At 40.1% G+C, this 23,222-nt stretch overlaps 1 protein-coding gene across 2 annotated transcripts in view; it reads left to right on the top strand.

Annotated features, from left to right (window-relative positions):
* The window catches only part of samd4a (sterile alpha motif domain containing 4A), a 40,662-nt gene that overhangs the window by 13,242 nt on the left and 4,198 nt on the right, over positions 1 to 23,222 (top strand). Inside the window, exons 3-12 of one of the 2 annotated variants that reach the window (XM_057343137.1) lie at positions 7,149 to 7,673; positions 11,393 to 11,647; positions 11,752 to 11,861; positions 13,189 to 13,275; positions 13,922 to 14,153; positions 14,532 to 14,617; positions 15,780 to 15,892; positions 16,843 to 17,035; positions 18,832 to 18,958; positions 21,437 to 21,520. In XM_057343137.1, the coding sequence (XP_057199120.1) occupies positions 7,149 to 7,673; positions 11,393 to 11,647; positions 11,752 to 11,861; positions 13,189 to 13,275; positions 13,922 to 14,153; positions 14,532 to 14,617; positions 15,780 to 15,892; positions 16,843 to 17,035; positions 18,832 to 18,958; positions 21,437 to 21,520 (1,812 nt within the window). Of the gene's footprint in view, positions 1 to 7,148; positions 7,674 to 11,392; positions 11,648 to 11,751; positions 11,862 to 13,188; positions 13,276 to 13,921; positions 14,154 to 14,531; positions 14,618 to 15,779; positions 15,893 to 16,839; positions 17,036 to 18,831; positions 18,959 to 21,436; positions 21,521 to 23,222 lie in introns of both variants that reach the window. The other variant, XM_057343136.1, reaches the window with a different exon arrangement.

The raw sequence follows: 23,222 nt of genomic DNA, 5'->3' as shown, positions 1-23,222 counted from the left end.
ATTTTAGTTAGCCCTTTTCACACAGTAATCCTGGTAAATGACCATGAGATAACCAGAACAACTTTCTGGTAAATATACACAATTGTGCTATTCACATAAGCAATGGTGTGGTCTTTTTACTGGTAGGGTTGCATTTACACATCAGTACCAAATAGGGGTTGCACGAACTAGTCGACCTGGATGGATGTCATTCCCACCCGCTTCAGCGGGATTCTGTAACACTCCTGAGTCCTGGCAATAATGCTTCTTATTTTGTCCTGCTTCCGTACGCATCATTCATGATTTGTTCTGACGCCACAAAAGCTTGCAGGTAAAGCCTAACGTTTCAGCGCGCTGTGCTTCAACACGCAGATCTTTTAATATTATAGGCTATTTTTGTACTTGTTGCAGATTTAATAAAACATGAAAGAAACAGAATAAATGAAAATGTTTCTCATATTGGCTGCTGTGTCACTGAGGTGCTGCGTTTGTAAGTCCACTATGATAAAGCATCTGCTGCATTAGGCTTATACATATATTGACCTTGTTCTAAAGTCCCAGGCCGTCACAAACAAACGCTACACATTTTTCTGTTGTTTCGTCTGTTAGTGCACATGACCCTTTCAGATGATTTGTTGTAAACGTCAGGGAAGTTTGGTCTGTAACGTTACACGCGCTTTAGATTAGGGTTGGGCCGATAGACGATGACATCGTCCATCGCCGATGGCTGACAGCCATCACGATGTTGGGCCAGCATTGTGATTCCCCTGCATGACGCAATTTTCATCATCAGGAGGGTCCGCGGTTGTCCGCACATCCCGTCCGCGTATGCATACAGCACATTCCAAAGACAAATGTTGACAGCCGAGTCCACAGTATAACATTCTGCGCATGTGTCGAGCTCGTCCATTCATGCTTATCCACAGTTGAGTATGATTTGGAAGCTGCGAGACGGAGACAGACGTAGAAAGTGAACGCAAACAGTGAATCGTAATAATGCGCTCACGTTGTGTGTGTGTAAACTTGTCAGTGACGACCTGAACTGTGCGCGTCCACAATGGCAGCGGGAAACATCAGTGCCGCGATAATGTTTTGGCAGATGGCCATCTAGCAAACTGATATACCCCCGCCTCACCCCGCCTCCCGATGTCATCGTCCATCACGATGTTTCACTGTAGGCATCATCCGATGCCAATTCGGTAGACATCGCCCAACCCTACTTCAGATCTGAAGTAACGTTAGGCCGCAATAGAGATCCACCTGCTACTCTTTTACTGCATAGCCCCGCTACCACCGACCTCGCTCTTTAAAATAGTTTTATTTTAATTTAGTTGTTGTTGCTCTTGTGCAATAGATGAATAACAGTTTATTTGCATTTAGATACTATATATTTAGAGGCTATTTTGCGGGAGTCCAGCCATTCTACTGGAGCCTGCACACATACACACGAGTGTCTTACTGCCAACACCCATCAAATCTTGTTGCAAAACATTCCCTAGCTCATATTTTATTTATTAATGACGTCATCGACTACTCGACGTCGACATGACTTTTGTCGTTCAACCCCTAGTACCAAAAACTGGTGAACTTTGTGATGTCATTAACAAACTGTTCACCCAAAAAATGAGGTCTTCTTTTACTCATCCTCAAGTTGGAAGAATGCGTGTAAGCAAACAGTTCTGGGGCACTTTTGATGACCATTGTCATTTTTCCTACTATGGTAGTCAATAGTGGCCAAGAACTGTCCTTTTAAGCCCCATTCAGACAGCCAATGACATTGTCGCTGTGTGTCGCTTGTCTCTTGCTATGAGATCGTTAGAAGGCGTTCCTAGCTTTGGTTGTCCTAGTACCAGTTTGAAGAAACCCTCCAGTAACTGACGAGAGACGGATGACGTGAGCGCCACTGCTTTACTCCTGTTGGTAGTCGCTTGCGAAAGTCGCTCATCGTTTGCATAAAGTTGAACAATTCTCAACTTTTGTCGCTTGACTCCCGTCGCTGGGCATGCCCACTTCCTGTCCCCAACAGTCACTGTCGCTCGTGTCGCCTGCTCTCCATTGAAATGAACGAGATTGCATCGCTTTGCCACTGCTAGTCACTGGCGGTCTGAACGGGGCGTAAAGTAGACATCACAAACGTCTTCGTAGCCGCTGATGTTGTGTGGGCTATGACTTTGAGTCCGAACGTACATGGTTTGTAGTTTTTTTTTATTGCAAACACATTTACATTCATCTAGTTGCCCTTGACCCAACTCAAGTATTAATTTAAGTATTAGATGACTTAAAACGAAATTTCTGAACTGGTTGTTTGACATCCAAGCACAGAAGACATGAGGTCATGGGTTCAAATTTCACTCTGAAATTCTTCTTCAATTGTTGCCGTTACAAAGATCAAGAGCTTGTTTCCTAGTGTAGTAGTAAACATTGTGTTGCTGAAGAGAGGCTTCTATTTTAAACCAACAGGAAGGTTAAGTGGAAGGGGTAAAGGAAATGCTAATTACAGCCGAACGCTGGGATGTTTCAAAGCTACACCCTCGACGGACAGTTCTGTTCGCCGAGAGCGTGTGCCACGTTTGCTGAAACGCATTTGTTTAACCTACTAAAAAATGACTGTGTGATGCTCTAAAGATGGGCTTTCCTCACCGCTGTGAATCGACTGTGATTCATAGATTTTTTCCAGAATGTTACTCTTGTTCTGTTTATCCCTGTACAGTAGCTCATCTGGTATTGTCATGGGTTCGATTGGACGAAACGCAGTAAAAGAATTACACAGAAAGGCAGAAAATGAAAAGTGGGAAAAGTTCTGGGAGGGAAGGAAGATGAGAATTCTGCTCAGTGTTGTAGTTCTGTACCAGTCTGTCTGCTCTTTTATCTCTCTGTTGGATGATGTTAGCATCTTTACACAAAGGGCTTAAGATGAAGGTGTGGGCAAAGCAGAAGACGGAGAAACATATTCCTGTGAGCAGTTATGTTCCAGCCGGACTGCTGCGAGATGAATTTGTGTATCATCGCTGTTCTTCCAAAACCCTGCATGTCCAAATTTGCTCTTTTTTTAGAAAATGGAAAATACACTTTACTTAAATGATTCAACACTGTTGATTTAACAATTGACAAACACTTTTTAATGCTTTTTTAATGGTTAGTTATTTCCAAAAACCCAAGTGGCAAAAATAAAGGGTGACTAATAATAATGATTTATGGCATAAAATAAAAGTCATGAAACATGGAGAATATACAAGGTTTCAGAAGGACAGCAGCGAAATGTTATCCTCTGTGACAGTACGTTCTGCTGGATGTCCATAGATCTTCACTTTTTTCAGCATCCCTGATACCTTTTCTAAAAACATCCTAAAAATCCTCATAGTTATTAGCTTTGAATGTAGACAAAGCTTCCAGATAAATCCCATTAAAATGTCTTTAATTTAGCAATTTTTAATTTGAGCATTTTTTTATTCTGTAAGAGTTGTGGCTTTAAAGTTAACTTGACTCATGGTAGTTCTGTCTTAAACAGTTCAGATTTTGAATGATATATGTATATTTGCAATTTTAAGCTCATCAATGCGCACACAGCATTTTTGGAATGAAGGACATACATGTGAACCGTGTTGTTATTATACAAGTTCATTTGATGCACAACGCACAAGAAGAAGTTGAATGGTTTTGCAATATCTGGTTAGTCCATTCTTGCAAAACATCAGATTCATTCATGACTCACAAAGAAAGCAAGAGTGCGAGACAGAACGAAAGAGGACATCTCTCTGGAAGCTCTAGCATCAGGTTGTGAAGGAAGCGAACGGGGGGATGGTGGCAGAGGAAGTCCGAATCCCTCAGATGAGTAGGCTGCATTGTTTTAGCAGGAGCGCTCCCTCTAAATCCAGCTGGATGGGTGGAGCGAAGGAAGAACTGTGTAATGATGGAGGAGTGTGGGAGGTTTTTTTTGCCGCAGAGGAGCTGGCAGCCACTGAGGTAGAGCAGGACCGTGGCCAAGTTGAATGCTGTGCTCTAATTTTAGTATTGGAGTGTTACTAAGGGTCATGAGGACGTTATTACCAGATAAACTCATCACAACCTCTGGCAAAGCACAAACTGAACAGAGACGAGTGGTGACACGTAGTGGTGGATGTTATTTACAGTGTTGGGTGTAACTAGGTACTAAGTAATTAGTTACTGTAATTTAATTACGTTTCCCTTGAAAAAGTAAAGTAAGGGATTACTCTTAATTTTTCTGTAATTTAATTACAGTTACTTCTGATGTAATTAAACTAAATACTTTGTGTAATATGTGTGTGTGCAGAATAGGAATTTACATAAGAATTCAAAGTCTAACTTTAAAATCTGTGATTTAATGTATAATTCTCACATTTGTAATTAATAATAATACTTTATGTAGTTTTATATTATTTATTTGAATGAATTAAAAGAGCCGTTTCATGTCTATCCTTGAATCACTTAACTCATCAAGGTTGATGTAGGATATAGAAAGTAATTAGTAATAAGTAATTAAATACTTTTTGAAGAGAGTAACTTGTACAGTAATCTAATTACATTATCGAATGTGTAATTAGTAACTAGTAATTAATTACATTTTCAGAGTAACTTACCCAACACTGGTTATTTACGAACAATGTTCTTGATGAAGCTTTTGGTCTGATTTGATCTTAGTGGTAATTTCAGCCCCGTTTATCTTCTGGCAAATCTGGCAACCCCATGCTAATTTCACTTTAGCGATGTTCGTGGTTGAATAGTAAATTATAGTCTAACAAGACACATGTTTTCTTTTTTTTCAGGTATCTTAAAGGGACAGTTCACCCAAGACAAAAAAAATTCTGTCATCATTTACTGTCCAAATCTGTGTAAATTTATTTGTTCTGATGAACACAGAGAAAGATATTTGGAAGAATGCTTATAACCAAACAGTTCTTGGCCACCATGGACTGCCATGGTAGGAAAAATGACAATGGTAGTCAAAAGTGCCCCAGAACTGTTTGTAACATTGTTCAAAATATCTTCTTTTGTGTTCATTACATTTACATTTATTAATTTGGCAGACGCTTTTATCCAAAGCGACTTACAAGTAGGAGAGCATATAAACATTTTGTCAGCACGCTAAACAGTACTGTTAGTGTTCCAGAGAACAAAAAATGTTATTAAGCAATTTATTAAGCAAACTTTAATCGAGTGTTACCTCCAAACTCCTTTTATTCTCTTCTCTTAAATGGCTGTGGTTAGGGGTTAAGGTAAAGTCTAACTGGGGGGAAATCTTTTGTTCCCTAAAGCATGCCACCTAACCTCCGCAGATTTTATCACTCTCATGTTGTGTCGAACCTTTATGACTTGCACTTCAGATGAATACAAAATGTGACGTCTTCAGTCACCATTCACTTTCATTGCATATTTTCCAAACAATGAAAGTGTATAGTGACTGAGCTGTAAAATTCTTCCTTACACATAAAAACATGTTTTCCATAAATACATGTTTTGGATATGTCAAATGCTTTCTCTGTGTTAAAACTAAATGATTTAATAAAACACACCATCCCTTCTGCTTTTTCCTCTTCCGACAGGTGTTGTTTCTGATAATTGTTGAAAATGTCTAACTTTGTATAGTACTTCTCATTATATTTCCTACTTAAAATGAATCGCTTATTTTCCTCACTTTTCTAATTAAAAATAAAGAAATAAAAGCGTCTCTAAATGTAACTTTTCAGAACATACGTGCGAGTAATTATTTTGAGAGCTATCCCTTTAAATAGCGTTTGTACATCATCACCACAAAATAAAAGAGCACTAGGGGGATATGAAGTGGCTTCATATACTTGCCCTCTGTAAGCCTTGTGGTCCATCAGTAAAAATGGAAGCGCCTGAAAAAGACTCCCAGAGAGACACTTAATCATGAATCCCCGTCGTCCTGAAGTCTGCATGCGTCTCTCTTTAGGGTGACAGTGGTATGAGCTCGAAACAAGCACAACGTCCTCCTAAACATGACGGAAGACCCATAAAACATCTTGGCTCATACACACCCCGATACTTTTTCAATGAAGCATGTATCGTTCTTTTTTATCGTAACCACACAACAAATAATTTGAATCTCTTGACGTGTTTTGATCTAATTATATTTGTTTTGACAGGCTGTGTGAGGTGTTGTATTGTCTCTGTTATTATATGATCTGAAATCACTAGGTTACATTTGATTTTTTAGATTTCATCTAAACCCTGAGGTTCGTGCATACAGTCAATATTCTATATGTGACAAACTCATGACCATGTATGAATAGTACAAGAATTACATTTTGGATTCGACTAACCCTAAGGCTCCAGGTCCAAAGAGCAAATGAGTCATAGACCATAGCCAGGGATAGCCAGAAGTTCACTCTGCGGCCGGCGTTCTCTATTATTGGTGGTGAACAAAGCCTCTGTCGTGACCTCAAGTATCTATAGTTCCAATAGTTCATTTCTGAGGAATGTTACATTAGGTTGCATGACCCTGGTTATGAATAGTGTCCTCAACAAATATTTAAAATGTGGCAGCTGAAAAACAACGATGACTTTGATTTGTCCTCCAACCTTGGAATTGCACGTAACTTATTTAATTGAATTTATTTTATTAAAATGAAATCAAACTTATTTTGATTTATAAGCACCCATATTAATGAGATGCAATGAAATGTGAAGTTTTGAGTTGTTTAGGGTTTAATAGAATGTTTTGTTTGAAATGCACATTTGCTTTTTTCCCAGATCCATTTTGATACAAATGTTAAGGGGATAGTTGACCCAAAAATGTAAATTCTGTTATCATTTATTCACGCTGAAGTTGTTCCAGACCTGCATAAAATTGTTTGTTCTGCTGAACACAAAGAAAGATATTTGGAAGAGTGTTTGTAAACAAACAATTCTGGGGCACCATTGACTACCATATTAAGAAAAACTACCACTATGGTAGTCAATGGTGCCCCAAAACTGTTTGGTTTCTCACAACTTTAAAGTATCTTCTTATGTGTTGAACGGGACAAATAAATGTATACAGGTGTGGACAACTGGAGGTTAAATAGATGATGACAGAATTCTTATTTTGGAGTGAACTGTCTCTTTAAATCAGTCTCCTCTTGGTTCAGCTTTAATGTCTTCATTTGAATTTGTTTTAACTGTTACATCTCTCTGTTTTGGCATTGCAGTTGTGATTAGTCAGTGGCAGACCGAGCCTAAAGAGCGGGTCATCTCTTTGGTTCTGAGCCATCTGCCTCTCCTCAAACCGGGCAATGCCGAGGCCAAAGTGGAATACATGAGTCTGCTACCCAAGATCTTGGGGCACACTATCGAACACGGGCGCCACCTGGAAGAAAGCCGTCAGCTTCTGTCCTACGCTCTCATCCACCCCGCGACCTCTCTCGATGACCGGGCGAATCTCGCCTCTTGGCTCAACCACCTGGAGGAACGGGCGGCCGCCCGAGGAGCTGGAGACTCCTTGGAGCGGGCGCCTTCATCTCATCACGGGCAACCTCCGCATCCTTACACCCACCACCAGCGCTTCGGCTCAGATGACCGTCTTAACGGCTGGCAGAGCTCGAGAGACTCTGGACTTGGAAGTTGGCAGCAGCAGCCGCAGCAGGGTTGTGAAAACGGGCACCTTTCGCTGTACCCATCATCCTCTGTTCCATCCACTATCAACGCTGTAGGTACAGGCAGTGGGACCAACACAAGTGAGTCGACTTTTCTTCTTCACTGGCTTAACACGGGAGGGGTTTTTAAGACTTCTGTTGCTTAGTCTGTCCATAACCCCAGGTGTTTTGTATAAGCCAACTGCTATTTTGTTTGTAGTTTAGTGGATACGCCTATGGCAAGAGAGATTAGAACGGTTGCGGATAGAAACCTGCTAGTTGTCAACCACCTTGACACAACTGACCCGACATCACCCTCTACACATGTTCAAAGACACCCTTCAAATCCCCACCCATTTCCTCCCGAGACAGAGGTCACAACCTTCCACTCATGACTTCAGGTTTATCTCTCGTGTGGAGGAGTGTTGTGAACAGTCGCCAGCGACGGGAGCGAAACGAAAGGGGAAAAATGCGACCATGCGGCGCTGCCGTGCCGAGGGCATAACAAAGATAGTCAGATTGAACATATCTGTGGTCAGAGCAGGGTATTTCTAGCTAAGAATGCAAGGATCTTTTTTTCCTGATGAAGGAGACAGCTGGGGATAAAAATAAGGGCACATTTAAAGCGCTGATCCACCAGATCCTTTTTATTTTTGACTGCTTAGATTTTCAACGGCACAAAGAATGATTTCACAACTTAGTTCTAGCACCTGAGGTTACAGACTTATAGCTCTTCATTGGGCAAAATGCTGTTGTTCCCTTTGACCCATCATATATAATGGGGTCTGGTTATGTGAAACCTTGCTTTAACAAAAAACAAGTTTTTAACCACATTTTAAGTTTTACCCAGAACTAAGAGGTTAAGATCTTTGTGACACATACAAACACTATAATTTGTGAAATGTTCTCCTATAAGATCAGGCAATACACATCCTTTTGGTTCTTACAGGAACCTTTACTTCCTTTTTTACTTTTCCCACCATTGAGATTTTCTATAATTTATGACTCAACTAGCTGTTGATGTTTTTTCCCCCCCTGGTTTTCCTGTTTTATTATGGGGAGCTGTCATGCAACTTATGAGAGTACAGGATTTACGGATATAAAAACATGCAAATTATCTGTTTTAACTTAGGATGCACCGATTATGTAAATTTTGACCGATAACCGATCATTCTTGAACATTGGAAGCCGATAACCGATATACTGGCCGATATACGGTATCTAAATATGAATATAAAATTACCTAAGACTGAAGCAAAGGGCAAAAAGTGGACAACTGCTTTTATTTGAAAACATTTACTGCAGAACACAAGGTATTTCTTTTTTTTCTCTGAAAATCATTTACAAAGCCTATTTTACACTAGTTAACGATTTTTTAACCTTCAAACTTTTCTGGTATATTTTGTATTTAATAAACAAATGATAGATGTTCTTCCAGAGCAACCCAGAAAATGTTTCTTAATAGCCAGATGTCTAACAGGTCTCCAGACAGAAAGCATTCAGACAGCAGTCTGATTCAAACTATGTACTTTTGTTCCTATAATTTACACATTCATAAATTCTGTATCTACATACTAAGCCTACATCAACAATGTTTTGATAATAGCAGTAAGTGAATGATCACGACAGAAAGACAGTACTGTACTGTATTTTAACTGTAAGCAGCGTGCAGCTGAAGAAGTTTAACCAGAGGAAATGATTTATGATTTATCGCCTATAATATATCGGCCTAAATTTTATTATCGGCCGATACTGATATGGCAGATAATTTGTCGTGCATCCCTAGTTTTAATTGTTGTTCTGAATGTGATCTGGAAAAAAGACTTTTTAGTTTTAAATGTGTTTTAATGAAACTTCGGTACATTCGAGCGTTGCTAATGTAGTGTTAATATATAAAATAAACATTTTGTTTAATTTTTAATACAAAACATAATACAACAATACATCATGAACAAAATATTTTGGTGGGCCTTGAAGTTTTTGAGAATATGATTAAAAATGCCAGTGCAGGCTGTCAACTTTAAAAACGTTGACCGCAAAAGAGTTAAAGAGACAGTTTTTCTTTGTTCTGGTGAACACAGAGAAAGATATTTGGAAGAATGCTTGAAACCAAACAGTTCTTGGCCACCAATGACTACCATAGTAGAAAATAGTGACAATGGTAGTCAAAAGTGCCCCAGAACTGTTTGCTTTCCTACATTCTTCAAAATATCTTCTTTTGTGTTCAACAGAGCAAAGAAATTTCTAATGCAATTTTTCCTACTATAGCAGTCAATGGTGGCCTAGAACTGTTTGATTACAAGCATTCTTCCAAACATCTTTCTCTCTGTTCATCAGAACAAAAAAAATCATACAGATTTGGAACAACGTGAGGGTGAGTAAATGAAGACAGAATTGTCATTTTTGGGTGAACTGTTCATTTAAGAATATATAATGGGATTATCCAAACAGCATCTGTTCACGTATGAGACATTTATGGGAATGAATGTTGCTCTGTGAAAGGAGAGAAGGCGAACATGGTAAAATCTTCACCTTCAGCTTGATTGTGAAGCAAAACATCAATAGTATCCACCTTCATAAAATGTGATGGGACCTTTCAGAATAAAATGAACAAACGTACAAGCGTAAACACTCTTCAGACCCGTGGTACCTCCCCGGCTGGGCACCGCATACCATTGCATCTCTTCCCTTGTAAGGTATCCTTTGTGGGGGTCTGTATTTAGGGTAAATGGCTAATATTTAGGGACTGGAACTTGTAATGTTAGCTGGGCACCTATTTTAAACTAGCCCACGAAGACCTATACATAGTCCTAACATTTACAGCCGCGTATAGAAGGAGAGAGCAAACTTTACACAGCTTATAACGTATCTTCTCCATCTCACGATTTTGATTTGTGTTTACATCTTCTGTTTATCTTTGATGGGATAAACATTTTCAGAGGAAGTCGGCCGTCATAGCTTGTTTGACTGTTCCATGTTTTCCCTCTCATATAAAACAAATAAGCTTGTGTTGGTTGAAGCTGCAGCGTAGTGATCCACAAACTGTTAGTCAGGCTTATTCCATTACCTCTGTCTGTGTAAAGTGAGTTTTACAAACGCTTTCACACTAGATCTTTTGATTCATAGTGAGTCTGTTTGACGTCCGGATGGTTTGGTTGGCTTGAAAGTTGTTTATGAATTCAAGTGTGTACCAAGCAAGCTCACTTGTGTGTTCTTGTGGTATAAAAGTGTACTTTGGGTTCCATCCACCTTCATTCATATGCATGTAAATGTGTAAAGTGGGTATGCAAAAGGATATGCAAAGAATTTCGTTTTTATACGGCAAGCTCTAGAATATTTTATTGGGTTTTTCTTCCCTGTAACACAAAAGGAGATATTTTGGGAAATGTTTAGCTTTTTTGAATCCACACAATGGAAGTCAATGGGATTACCAACGTTCTTCAAAATATCTTCTTTCTTTAGTGTTCTAAAGAAGCAAGAAATCAAGTTTGGTTTGACACGAGAGAGAGAAAATTATGAAACATTTTTAGTTTGGGTGTGCTATCCCTTAAATTCATTGTTTCATGTTTCATATATTCAAAGCAGAATCTCGTGTGCATGACATCATATCCTCTGACACAATTTTACGCGTTAGTGTGACTGTCCCTTTAAATACTATTCTCTGATTCGTCTCCCCTGACTAGACAGAAAATAAACAGCGACAGAACACAGCTACTAATAAGACTGGTAGCTTGTCATTTTAAAACTTAGAAAGCCTAAAGGCTGCCAGAAGTGTAACTCCTACGATGACTATTTCATCACGTGTGTTCTCATCCTCGCAGTGCTGACGGGCGGGCAGCACAGTCCTCTGAGGCGTTCGGTGTCTCTGACCCCTCCGATGAGCGGCGGATCTAACCAGCCTCTGGGGCACGGCTGGCTCTCCCAGGAGGACCTGCGTCCCCGCGGGCCGGCCCCCGACCACGCCCCTCTCTCACCTCAGAGTAGCGTGGCATCCTCGGGCAGCGGAGGCAGCGAGCATCTGGACGAGCACGCTGCCGTCCGGAGTACATTCCATGAGGAGGGAAGCGGAATGAGAGGTGAGTCGATGGTTTTTGTGCGTTTTAAAACTTCGCTGAAAATTGCTTGGGGGGGGGGGGGAGTAACATTATTAACATTATTTCACTTGTGATTTTGTCTTCAGATGTTCCGGCGTGGCTGAAGAGTCTACGACTCCACAAGTACGCCGGACTGTTTTCCACCATGACCTATGATGAGATGATGTCCCTCACCGAGCAGCAGCTGGAAGCTCAGGTTTGTGTTCTGATCTGTGCTTTGAATGATATCAGCCATCATCATCAATACAGTAACTTCTATTCTAAAGAAGCATTCAAAAATACTGTGTAGCTTATCAGGGTTCAGGATGATGCTTTGATTCGGTTTAACATTTACTGGGTTGCAAAAGTCAGAGACTGAGGTCTGAGGATAAACTTTTAAACAAACAGAAAATAGTATTAAATGGGAAGTTTGTTACGTGTCCACACAATCTATTGGATATAAGACCATTGACTACCATATTAAGAAAAATAGTTTTATAAAGAAGATATTTTGAAGAATGTAGGAAAGCAAACAATTGTCATTTTTCCTACTATGGTAGTCAATGGTGGCCAAGAACTGTTTGGTTACAAGCATTCTTCTGAATATCTTTCTCTGTGTTCTTCAAAACAAAGAAATTTATACAGATTTGGAACAACGTGAGGGTGAGCAAATGATGACAGAAGTTTTATTTTTGGATGAACTGTTAAGTATTGTACCAATTAGCCACCTTGTTAAATAGATCAGAATGTGCATATTGGAATGGTTTGTAATAATTGAATGATTTTAATACTTCAAAAAGTTATGTATAGTCAAGTTGGTGCTGATATCAGAAAGACCTGCACGAGACTGGCACAGTGTAAAGCATATGATTTAAGTATTAAACTTGTGCAGCCCTACAAGAAGGGAAAGTTATGAAAATGAAGTTAGAGATAATTCGATTTTTCAATGGTTTAGGTCTAACATAAAATATCATTTTCAAATTTTGCGGCTGTCCTTCTGAAACCTTGTATCTCCATCTTTCGTGATTATTTATTTTTTGTCGTAATTCACTATTATTAGTCACCCTTTATATTTGCAGGTAGGTTTTGGAAATATCTAACCGTATTAAAAAGTGCTTTTCAACACAGTGTTCTAATATTTTAAAAGTACTGTTTCCTTAAAAACAGCAATTTTGGACATCCGAGGTTTCAGAAGGACTCCCATGATCGTACATTCCAAATACGAAAAATTGTGTTTATTTTATAATTATTTCAAATCTATTTGAATACTTTAACTGTTAAACTGTTTTGTGTAGAAAATGGTATATTAAATTATCCATACAAAATTAATAGACTATTTTTACTAGTGGACTTTTAGACCCTTTTATATATTTCTGTACATTTCCATTCTTCACATACATTTATTAAGTAAGTGTATTTAGTTTAATAAGTGTATGATTTGTAATAAAAGAGCAGACACCCTTAGGGATACAGCTACAAAATTGTATTGTTTTTATTAAACATATCATTCCATTTAATACTTTTCTTCCCATCATATACTGCAGCACGTCACCAAAGGGGCACGACACAAGATCATCATCAGTATTCAGAAGCTGAAGGACAGACAGAACATGCTGCGCTGCCTCGAGAAGGTCAGAAGCTCTCTTGCTCCATCTCCGTTTATTCCTCCTGTTATCAAGAACAGGCTTGTCGATCACTAACTATTGGTTTGATTTAACTACTTTTACCTGTAGCGAATTGGGATTCGATCCTACAACCATTTGGCTACCAGGTTTAATCAGCCACACAGATTACTTTTGGCACTTATCGTCTTTTCTGGCCTCTGTTGTTGTCCTTTTCACATGGAGTTTATCACGTTCATTTTTGTTGATTGTAAAATGGCATCAGTTTAATGTGAGGATGCGATTTTCGGAACAGACGAAACAACAAGAGACAGGAAGGAGCCAGATGCCGTCTAATTTCAGAACAACCTTTTCATCAAGCTTTCAAACTCGATACATTTGTAGCACCAGAAATAAGACACCTGCTCTTGATAGCCGCATCCATTTAAAGTTTTAATGCGCCGCATGTGTCGCGTCCAGAGTCGCACGGCGCGACGGAGAAACAAACATGCATGTATTTTTGGTAGACCTTTATTTTGTCCTCGCATGTAATTTTCCACCTCATACATGTCTGAAATATCCTGACACCTGACAGTTGCTTATTGAATTTATGTAAGCTTTTAAAATAATTCTCTCTCTCTCTCTCTCTCTCTCTCTCTCTTGGTTTGTCTTTTAGGACATATTGGAGGGCGGGAATCTACGTGCTCCTTTGCAGGAGCTCCATCAGATGATCCAGACCCCCATGAAGGCCTGCAGCACAGAAAAGACGTCACAGCGCCACCTGCTGAGCGCAGAAGGGAAGATCACCATCGCCAGTTCACATCTGGGCGGAGGAGAGACCGAAGGCAGCTCTACGGTCATAGCCGAGGGAAACATACCCGCTCAGTTCACACGCGTCATGGGCAAAGGTTAGCACATAATTCTGCTTGTATTTGGCGAGTCGTTTTGGATTTTTAGGAATGTTTAAAAATGTAGCTTTCCATTGCCACACCTCCGACTGTGAAAAATGGTGTCAGAGGGTGTCACACAGAAAAACAAAGGTTTTGCATTATAGTCAGAGGAGCTTTTGTGAATATAAATGTGCTGTAGGGGTACTATGGATTTTTAGCGTTTTATTTTTGTGTAAAGGGTGAAATCAAAGTTTTGAATGAATATCTAAAAATGTTCAAACAGCTGGTCTTATGCTTTTTAAATGTTTCTCGAAAAGCTGCTCTGACTCATACTTCACCAGCAATGTTGTCATGTTTGACTTATGCATGTTATATTGTTTCCATTTTTTCGGACAGTTTGCACACAGCTCCTCGTCTCTGGATCAGATGAGGAGAACATAAGTTCATATCTACAGCTTATTGATAAATGCCTTATCCATGAGGTGAGTGTTTAACAATATTGACCTTCTATTACCAAACAACAGATCTGGGATCAGTCTGATAATAATTTAAACCTTATAAAATGCTTTGACAAACACTTTACTGTGTTAACTTGTTTTTCGTATTGCCAACCAAAGTTGGTTTGGGTTGTTGCGTTTTAAAGATAAGGTTGTTCTTTAAATGGCCGTTCTCATTTTAAATCACTTTTATTTAGGGCGTCAAACGATTAATCGCATCCAGAGTAAAGTTTGTGTTAATAATAATAATGCATTTAGAACATACACATACAGTACATGCATATACTTAAGAAAAATATTGAATATTCAATTTAATAAACATTTATATATCATTTATACCATTTCCTAAATATGGATACATGTATGTGTATGTTTTATAAATGCAAAATTAATATGCACAGTACACAGACATATATTATGTAAACACAATATACTTTAATCGTTCGACAGTCCTACTTTTATCAGATAAAAATGTGTGTTTATGCCTCTGAAAATGTCATCAACATTTTTGGTCTGGTCCCTTCTTTCCAGATGAACGAAATTGTTCATTTATAAAGCGTCAATTGTTCTGTTATGTTGAATTCATAGTCTAAAGTGTAAAATCTACAAAGCTCCAGGTTTGATTTTTTTTATATATAATTTAAAGGCGGGGTAACTGATTTCCGAATTACGCTTTAGACAACAGAGTCAGACCGAGTACCAAAACAACCTTGTAGCCAATCAGCAGTAAGGTGCACAGTGCACAGGACGGACATTAGCCGAGCCGAGCGCTCACGAAAGCGTAAGATGGGGGTAGGGGTGTGCTTGTTTTGGTGATTTGAACATCAACAACGGCTAAGAGAAATCGGACGTCTTTAACGGATGTATCAAGTTCTCTTATCCATACCAAATTAAAATAGAGACAATCAACAGATATCAAGCATGCTGTTCTCTTTATTTCCTTTTTCTTTATTAATAAAACTCGAGCCGAAACCGCTGAGCAAATCGCTCACACGGTTCAAGAAAAACCAGAATAATCCCATTAGACGTAGAACTGGAATGATCAGATATGAGGTGTAATGTTCCTTTAAAAATAAAGACGGTGAGCAGCGTTCAGCTGTAATGGAAAGCCTGAGTCACTCTTACTGCCCCCTCTCACAACACTCAGGCCTTCACGGAGACGCAGAAGAAAAGGTTGTTGTCATGGAAACAGCAGGTGCAAGTGCAGTTCCGGTCAATCTCACGGAAGACTCTGCTGGACCTGACAGGACCCAGACGAAGGTAGCGTATGGATTGGGATATAATCATTACACGGCTTTTGAATACATGATTCTGATTGGTCGATTCTGAAGTTAAGTTTCAGTTTTTCTACAAAGCTTTTATATAAAATGCATCTCTTTACTTTCATATTTCAAACACATATTTTTTCTGAACTTCATTGGCCATCTCAAAAGTGGCATTTTATACCATTAGCCATTCAACAAGTTTACTAGACACATCTTCGCCAACACATTGCTTCATACAGCAATATCCGAACGTTTCAACCTGATGAATAAATTTCACTTTCCATGACAGCTTTGTCATCCTGGCAAAACCAGGAGAAGTTTTGTTGTAATTCTGCAATTCTTCTAGGATTAGATCATACAGTGTGCCGGAGGCAGCCAGACCTTAGGCAATAAGAACCCTTTTGAGGTTTACACTGTCGAAAACTGTGAACGATCGAAACGCAACGGCCAAATTCATCCCATCTTTATTTTGATTTATCAAACTAAAACTATAATATCATCAGAAAGCAAAGACCACACAGAAGCGTGAGTCAGTACGCGTGTCGTCACTCTCTCCTGAATTGCATCATGGTCTGAAAATAGAGAATGTGATCGTGTTTAAAGGGACAGTTCACCCAAAAATGAAAATTCTGTCATCATTTACTTACCCTCTTGTCATTTCGAACCTTTCTTCCGCAGAACACAAAAGAAGATATTTTGAAGAATGTTGATAACCCATTGACTTCCATTGTATGGACACAAAACCAATGCAAGTGAATGGCTGCCATCCCTGTTCGGTCATCAACATTTAAAAAAAGATCTTCTTTTGTGTTCTGCGGAAGAAAGAAGTCATACATTTTTGGGTGAACTATCACTTTAATACCACGGTGTGAGACATCACAGGCTTCTCCATGATACGTTTATTTCATCTGAGGGGTTTTATCTGCTTTTGATTTATTCCAGCAGCCGTTACGGCCAGTCCAACTCCCTCCCGACCACGGGCTGCGTGGGCAGCGGAGTTCCCACCCGAAGGAACCTGCGGCAATATCAAATGCGGAACTTGTCTGGCATGAGAACCCTTCTGGGCACCACTGGGCTGTTCGGACCAACCCCCCGGAGCAGCAGTAGCACACCTACCGGCCTGAAACAAGGAAGACAGGTTTGTTATTTCACAACGCGCTCGACTCACAGTGGCTTTGGAAGCATAAATGAACCGTTACCACTTTTTTTCATGTTGTATGGAAATGTAAGCAATTTACAGCATTCCAGAAATCCTACATCACCGTTGAACAGAACGACCGAGGAACCGCTCGTAGAGATAACCTGGCATTCTTGCGTTTCGGCTCGAATATTTTCCGAGGCGTTTTTTTACAATGGGAGGAAGCTCCCGGTTCAGAGACCGCGGATTAGGTGCGTGAAGCGGCCAATGAGTCATATTGGGAGAAACGCATCTGGAGGGGTGGACAGAGGGGAGAAAAGAAGGGAAAGAGAAAGCGAGTTGGAGTGAGGGAGCCGTTCAGAGGCAGTGAGAACAGTGCACAGGCATTTCCTGTTTTTCCCTGCTGCTCTGTACGGGAGGGCCGGGAAAGGGGACGAGGGAGTCAAATGAAGGAGAGTGAATGAAAGCAGGATTACAGGTTAAAGCGGACCTAACTGCCAATCTCATATTAATCTTGAGTATTTATAGAGTAGTATTGCATACTTTGTATCTTCAAAGAGTATTTAGTTTGATCACATTTATAAAAGATAGATACGGCTGTACGATTATTTCCGAAAGCATACGGCGCGTGCGGGGGGGAGGGGTAGGCTGAACTAAAGCACGTGCCAACAAAACACAGACATCAGTTTCACTCAACGCATGCGGTTCATGTCCGGCATTGTTTAGCGCTTGGATGGCTCCATATATCAGTTTCAAACGATCTCCAAATCCAGCGATATATCCAGCGTTTATATAACATTCAACACCTGAACTTCGCGAACGTATTCTCTCTCTCTCTCTCTCTCTCTCTCTCTCTCTCTTTCTCTCCTGCACACAAGTGAAAGTGACGTCTGCGCATGCTCCTTCTCTTGCTCTCCTTGCTGCCGCGTGGGCGTGCCACGTGCTTTTCCGGGAGAATTGTCCAATAAGGGACTAAGAAAAATTGTTACGAAACAGTTTTATATGTTCGAATAAAACTTTCCGAAACCTGTACGATCGCTGGGGGAGTGTATCGAGCACAGAAATACTACGTGATACGCCCAACTCGTTTTTTGACAAGTTTACCACGTTTAACATTGTAAAGAAGTCAGAATGCATGACGCATCGTTGCACCACCCCTTTAAGAGGGGGCTCTCTGTGAAAGTGTTCGTTTGCTGGGTCATTCTAGGGAACGACACTTCATAGTGAATGAAGGAGAATGAATGGGCTTTTAGATGAACTTGCCTAATTTTAAAGTTTGAGCATAAAAGGCTTTATTATAATGTTGGGAAAAGTGATTTTGAATTTATTTTTATTCATGCAGTCTGGATAAAATGCTCAACACATACATGCAAGGACTTCTTAGTCTCTTTGCCGTTAAGGAAGGAAACCGATTTTGAAGGAATAGTTCACCTTCAAAATGAAAATGTTGTCTTCGTTTACTCCCCCTCTAGTCATTTCAAACCTGTATGACTTTCTTTCTTCTGCAGAAGTTGGTAAGAGAAAACCGTTGGTCCCCATTGACTTGCATTGTTTTTGTGTCCATACAATAGATGTCAATGGGGACCAACATTTTTCAAAATATTTTCTTCTGTAAGAAAATTACACGGGTTTAAAATGACAACGGGGTGAGTAAATGATGACAGAATTTTCATTTTGAAGGTGAACCATTCCTTTAATGTAAACAACCTATTACGTCAGTCCTGTAACATTCACATATGTGAGCACAGATTATGGCATGACGTGATGTTTTGGCTGACGTGTGTTTTTTTTGTTAGGGTTTGTGGTTTGCCAACCCAGGGGGCAGCAACAGCATGCCCAGCCGCACCCACAGCTCCGTTCAAAGGACTCGTTCGCTCCCCGTCCACACCAACCCACACACCCTGGCCATGTTCCAGCAGGCAGGTAAGAGACAAGAGCTAAAACAAGAAACAAGGGTCTTTGATGCACGGTCCGCGCCAGTTGATCTTTTTTTACTCTGGGTGTCTGAGAGTTTGCAGTGTTTTGGGCTTTATTGTTAGTATTGGGGAAAGGGATTTAAAGGGATAGTTCACCAAAAATAAAAAAGGTTCATCGTTCACTCACCCTCATGTTCCACTCCAAACCTGTATGACTTTCTTCTGCAGAGCGCAAAAGATGATGTTTGAAAGAACTTTGGTAACCGAACGACACTGAACCCCATTGACTTCCACTGTATTGACAAAACCACCGAGACATTTTTCAAAATCTCTTCTTTTGTGTTACACAGAAGAAAGCGTCATATACAGGTGTTCAATGATATGAGGGTAAATAAACGTTGACAGAATTTTTGTTTCGAGTGAACTGACCCAAAAATCTCATGCTCTAAATTCGCAACAAAGTTTCGGTCTGATTTGTATAAAGTAAAAGTCTCGCATTTATTAAAAAGGCATCTTTCTCACACCCCGGCTGACTCTTCCCAGCTCAGAGACGGCTGTTCCACTGACACACATTTCCAGGAGACATGTGATCCTCTCACATTCTGTGCCTTCGGTCTGTGATGCTCCGACTCACTTCCTGTAGCGTGCTGTGTCTCATGAATTTACAAACACACTGCAGGACTCCTGCGGACTGTTACAGTGTTACAATGAGTTTCTTTGTGCAGCGTGCATGGCTGGCACTTTTGAATTCTTTCCATCTCTCTGCCACCCCGAATGTGTTCGTATCAATGCATCAAAAGGGCCAGCGGAGAGGCCCTACAGGATTTGCTGCTTAAAAATAGCAGGTCGTCTGTTCCGTCCAGCCGGTGGTTGCCTAACTCAGCTCTTCTTTCCCACAAGGGATTTTCAAAGGCTTGTTTGCTGTTGACTCAGCTAAAGACAAGAGCGGTTGAGAGCGGCCTGAGCAGCGCTGCAGGAGAGCGGAGAGGCTCCAATCTGCCCCACTGAGACTAAAAAAATAGACCCCGTACAGTGATTGACCTTTTACTGAGGGACCTGTGAACTCCATTGGTTCACTATCAGTTCAGTGCAATTTGTAGAGCGTAATGGCTATGAATTGGAGTTTGTAGTTATCTGTTGGTCAGTTGTATGTGTGATGAGTGTAGGGTGTGAATAAGAGACATTGTTCAGACTTCAGAAAGTTCGAAATGGATCTTTGTCTGTTTTTTTGGGGCCTGTTCGAGTCTTGCGCAGATAGAGCGTTTACACAGTTATCATTATCAGATTGTAATGGGTTATATTTGTGACCTATTGTCTATGAGAGGCATGGTGCAGATGTTAGTTTGGTTCTGTAGCCGAAAAGAAAAGAAACGTAAGAGTTTGATCTATGTAGTGCAAAGCTGAATTAAGTGTAAAGTGAAAATATTTAAAATATATACAGCCAGGGAAAGAACACAAGGGCATTTCTAGATGTGTTGTGGCCATTCCAGTCCAGTGTTTTTTAAATGTCAACTAAATCAAACCTCAGGAGTTACATAAAGTCATCTAACAGCAATGTGAAAGACAAAACTGTGATAAAAATCATGACGTAAAAAAAACAGTTTTGACGTTTTCCTAGATACATGTACAAATATTAACGTTGGATTGCTTGAAAGTGAATACGAACTTGTTTTCTTTGCAGTATTGGAGGTCTGAAAAAATACAGAACACCTTTTCTGTTATTTTGACCTGCTTCTCTAGTTTTAATTTCCTGCAAATAAATGCAAATAGAAACAATATTTTAATTAGAAATTTGGGAGAATTTTGTTAGTAGTTCACAAAATGATCATTTTACCTAAACGCACACCCATAAATAGTAAGTTCAGAAAATGTGAAAATATTTTTGATATGGTCTCTTAATTTTTTCTGCAGCTGTAAATAAAATATACATAAATGCATAAAACAGAAATAAAATACAGCTAACAATGATTTACAAAAAAGCCAAATATACATTTAAGTAACTGACAGTAAAGTAATACTTTACTTTAATACTTTTACTCTTAAGCTTTCCTGTAGCTCAGTGGTCAGAGCATGGTGCTAGCAACGCCAAGGTCTTGGGTTTCATCCCAGGGATTGCACATACTTAGAAACAAATGTATAATGTACAGTATAATGCAATGTAAGTCACTTTGCATAAAAGCGTCTGCCAAATGCATAAATGTACATGTAATACTGACCAGTCTGCACTGTAAGTCAAGTTGGATAAAATCTTCTGCTAAAGGTTTAAACCTGGCAAAACGTGATCTATGATATTTTAGATTCTCGTTAGTGTTAGCCATCAATAAAGTATCAATGACACTTTTGATAATCACTGGTTAATAAAAAGCAGATTTACTGTTTATGATATATCAAGGACATAGCTTTACATACTTCTGTTTACTGCAATCAGCTGTTATGTTTTTACACTGGTGATGTGGTGAAGTTGACATAGTTTGTCATGTTTCAGATATGCAGGTGCCGGTGACTGAGCCCGACATCAATAACCGTTTGGAGTCTTTATGTCGCAGTATGACAGAACATGCTCTCGGAGGTACGTGACCACTTTTTGATGTTTATACAAGTATTGCACTGTTCGGCCTTTTTAGTTTACCGCTCAAATCTATATCAAATCCACCTCTTGTCCATCCTTCTTGTTTTCATCTCTAGCATCCACCACTGCACAACATTCACTGTAGATGTACCATTCATCTCTGAAACTATACTTGAAAATGTTAACTGTGCTGAAAATTAAAGGGATAGTTCAGCCCAAAATGAAAATTCGCTGGTGACCCTCGGGACATCCAAGATGTTGGCGACATTGTTTCTTCAGCAAAGACTGAAACTTGGGGAAGTGCACATGTGTGAGGCCACATCTTTTCCGAGCGCATATTAGTTATTTTAAATGTAGAAACGGGGCAGGGCCGCTGAAATAGGGGGCGACGCGCTCTTTTTTTCAGGCGCGTCGGCGCTGCACCGAGATCTCAAAAATCTCAACTTTTCAGAAAGCCGCAAGCGCGCCGCAGGTCATGTGACAAGAGCCAACCAGCCAATATAGACAAGCTCAATGAAGATGGAGACACAGATGATCACAGCATAACTAAATCTAATAGCAGACTTATTGCAAGGTATTTTCAGCGCATATAATCCATATATCATTTGTTTATACCCCCTCGTCTCAACGGCTATCGTGGCCCATGGTTGCTTAGCGACGACAGATGCCAGGAGAGCGCAAAGTCCAGGTGCTTTGGAAAAAAAGGAGCGGTTTTAGACGCGAAATGTGAATCGGGCCTTAAGAGTAAGAGTAAGAGAAGGAGATAACGCCTGAATATATCAGGAGGAGGGTTTCATGTATCTGCTTTTTGAGTCTACCTGTGTTCTTGCATTTCATGAATCATTATGGACCACCGTTTCAGCTAAAAGAATTTTAATTTTGGGGACAGTGTTGTGAGAACAGAAGTAAAATCCCTGATCCATGAGAGCGGAATTTGAGGAAACGGTTTGCGTCTCTGCTGAGTGTCTAGGGCCGTATCGTGAAAGCCCACAGGAAAACATTTCTGTAATGAGGAACATCCTCACTGACACTCTTTAAAAAGGTCAAAAAGCCCACTGATGTGCTTGAACTGTAAACAAGGCTTTGTGTTTTTCCTCTCTCCACAACATTTCGTTCACTTTTTGAAGCGTGTCTTTTGTGAAAGCTCAGCCACAACAATCTTCTGATCTGTCGGTTCCAGACGTGACACAAAGCATCTTTGTGTCCACACTTTGCAGGATCAATGCAAAAAGCAGTCCCGTGTGAAGTGGAGGTTTTCTTTGCATAAAGAGCGTTTCTGTACAGTGTGCTCAGCGCCGGACAAGCGCAGCTTTGTGTGAGGGGGAACCGAGAGACAGACAGGAGAGGCAGACAGACGGGCTTGAGCAGAGAGACAGACAGAAGCAGTGGGCAGCTCTGTGGTGAACTCGGGAATGCCCTGCTTGTTCCACGGCTGTCAACAGAGCCGTAGTGTTCTTATGCCACCTTACCCCTAAACTTTCCCGCTCCTCCACCCCTGAACCACCTTCTCCGGTCAACAGCATGCCTGGGAGATTCGTGTGCACTAATTTACAAAATCAGACTTCTTGCTCAAAAAAACAAAACCTACAGCTGGGTAGTCCGATTCATTTTTTTTCCTCATTTTGATTTTTCGTTTTGATGAAGTAGTTAAAGAAATAGTTCACCATCAAAAACGAAAATGCTCTCATAATACTCGCCCTCA

Source organism: Triplophysa rosa, linkage group LG10, assembly GCF_024868665.1.
Source record: "Triplophysa rosa linkage group LG10, Trosa_1v2, whole genome shotgun sequence".
In the NCBI taxonomy this organism is placed as follows: Eukaryota; Metazoa; Chordata; class Actinopteri; order Cypriniformes; family Nemacheilidae; genus Triplophysa; species Triplophysa rosa.
This window is presented reverse-complemented; position numbering and strand designations above follow the sequence as displayed.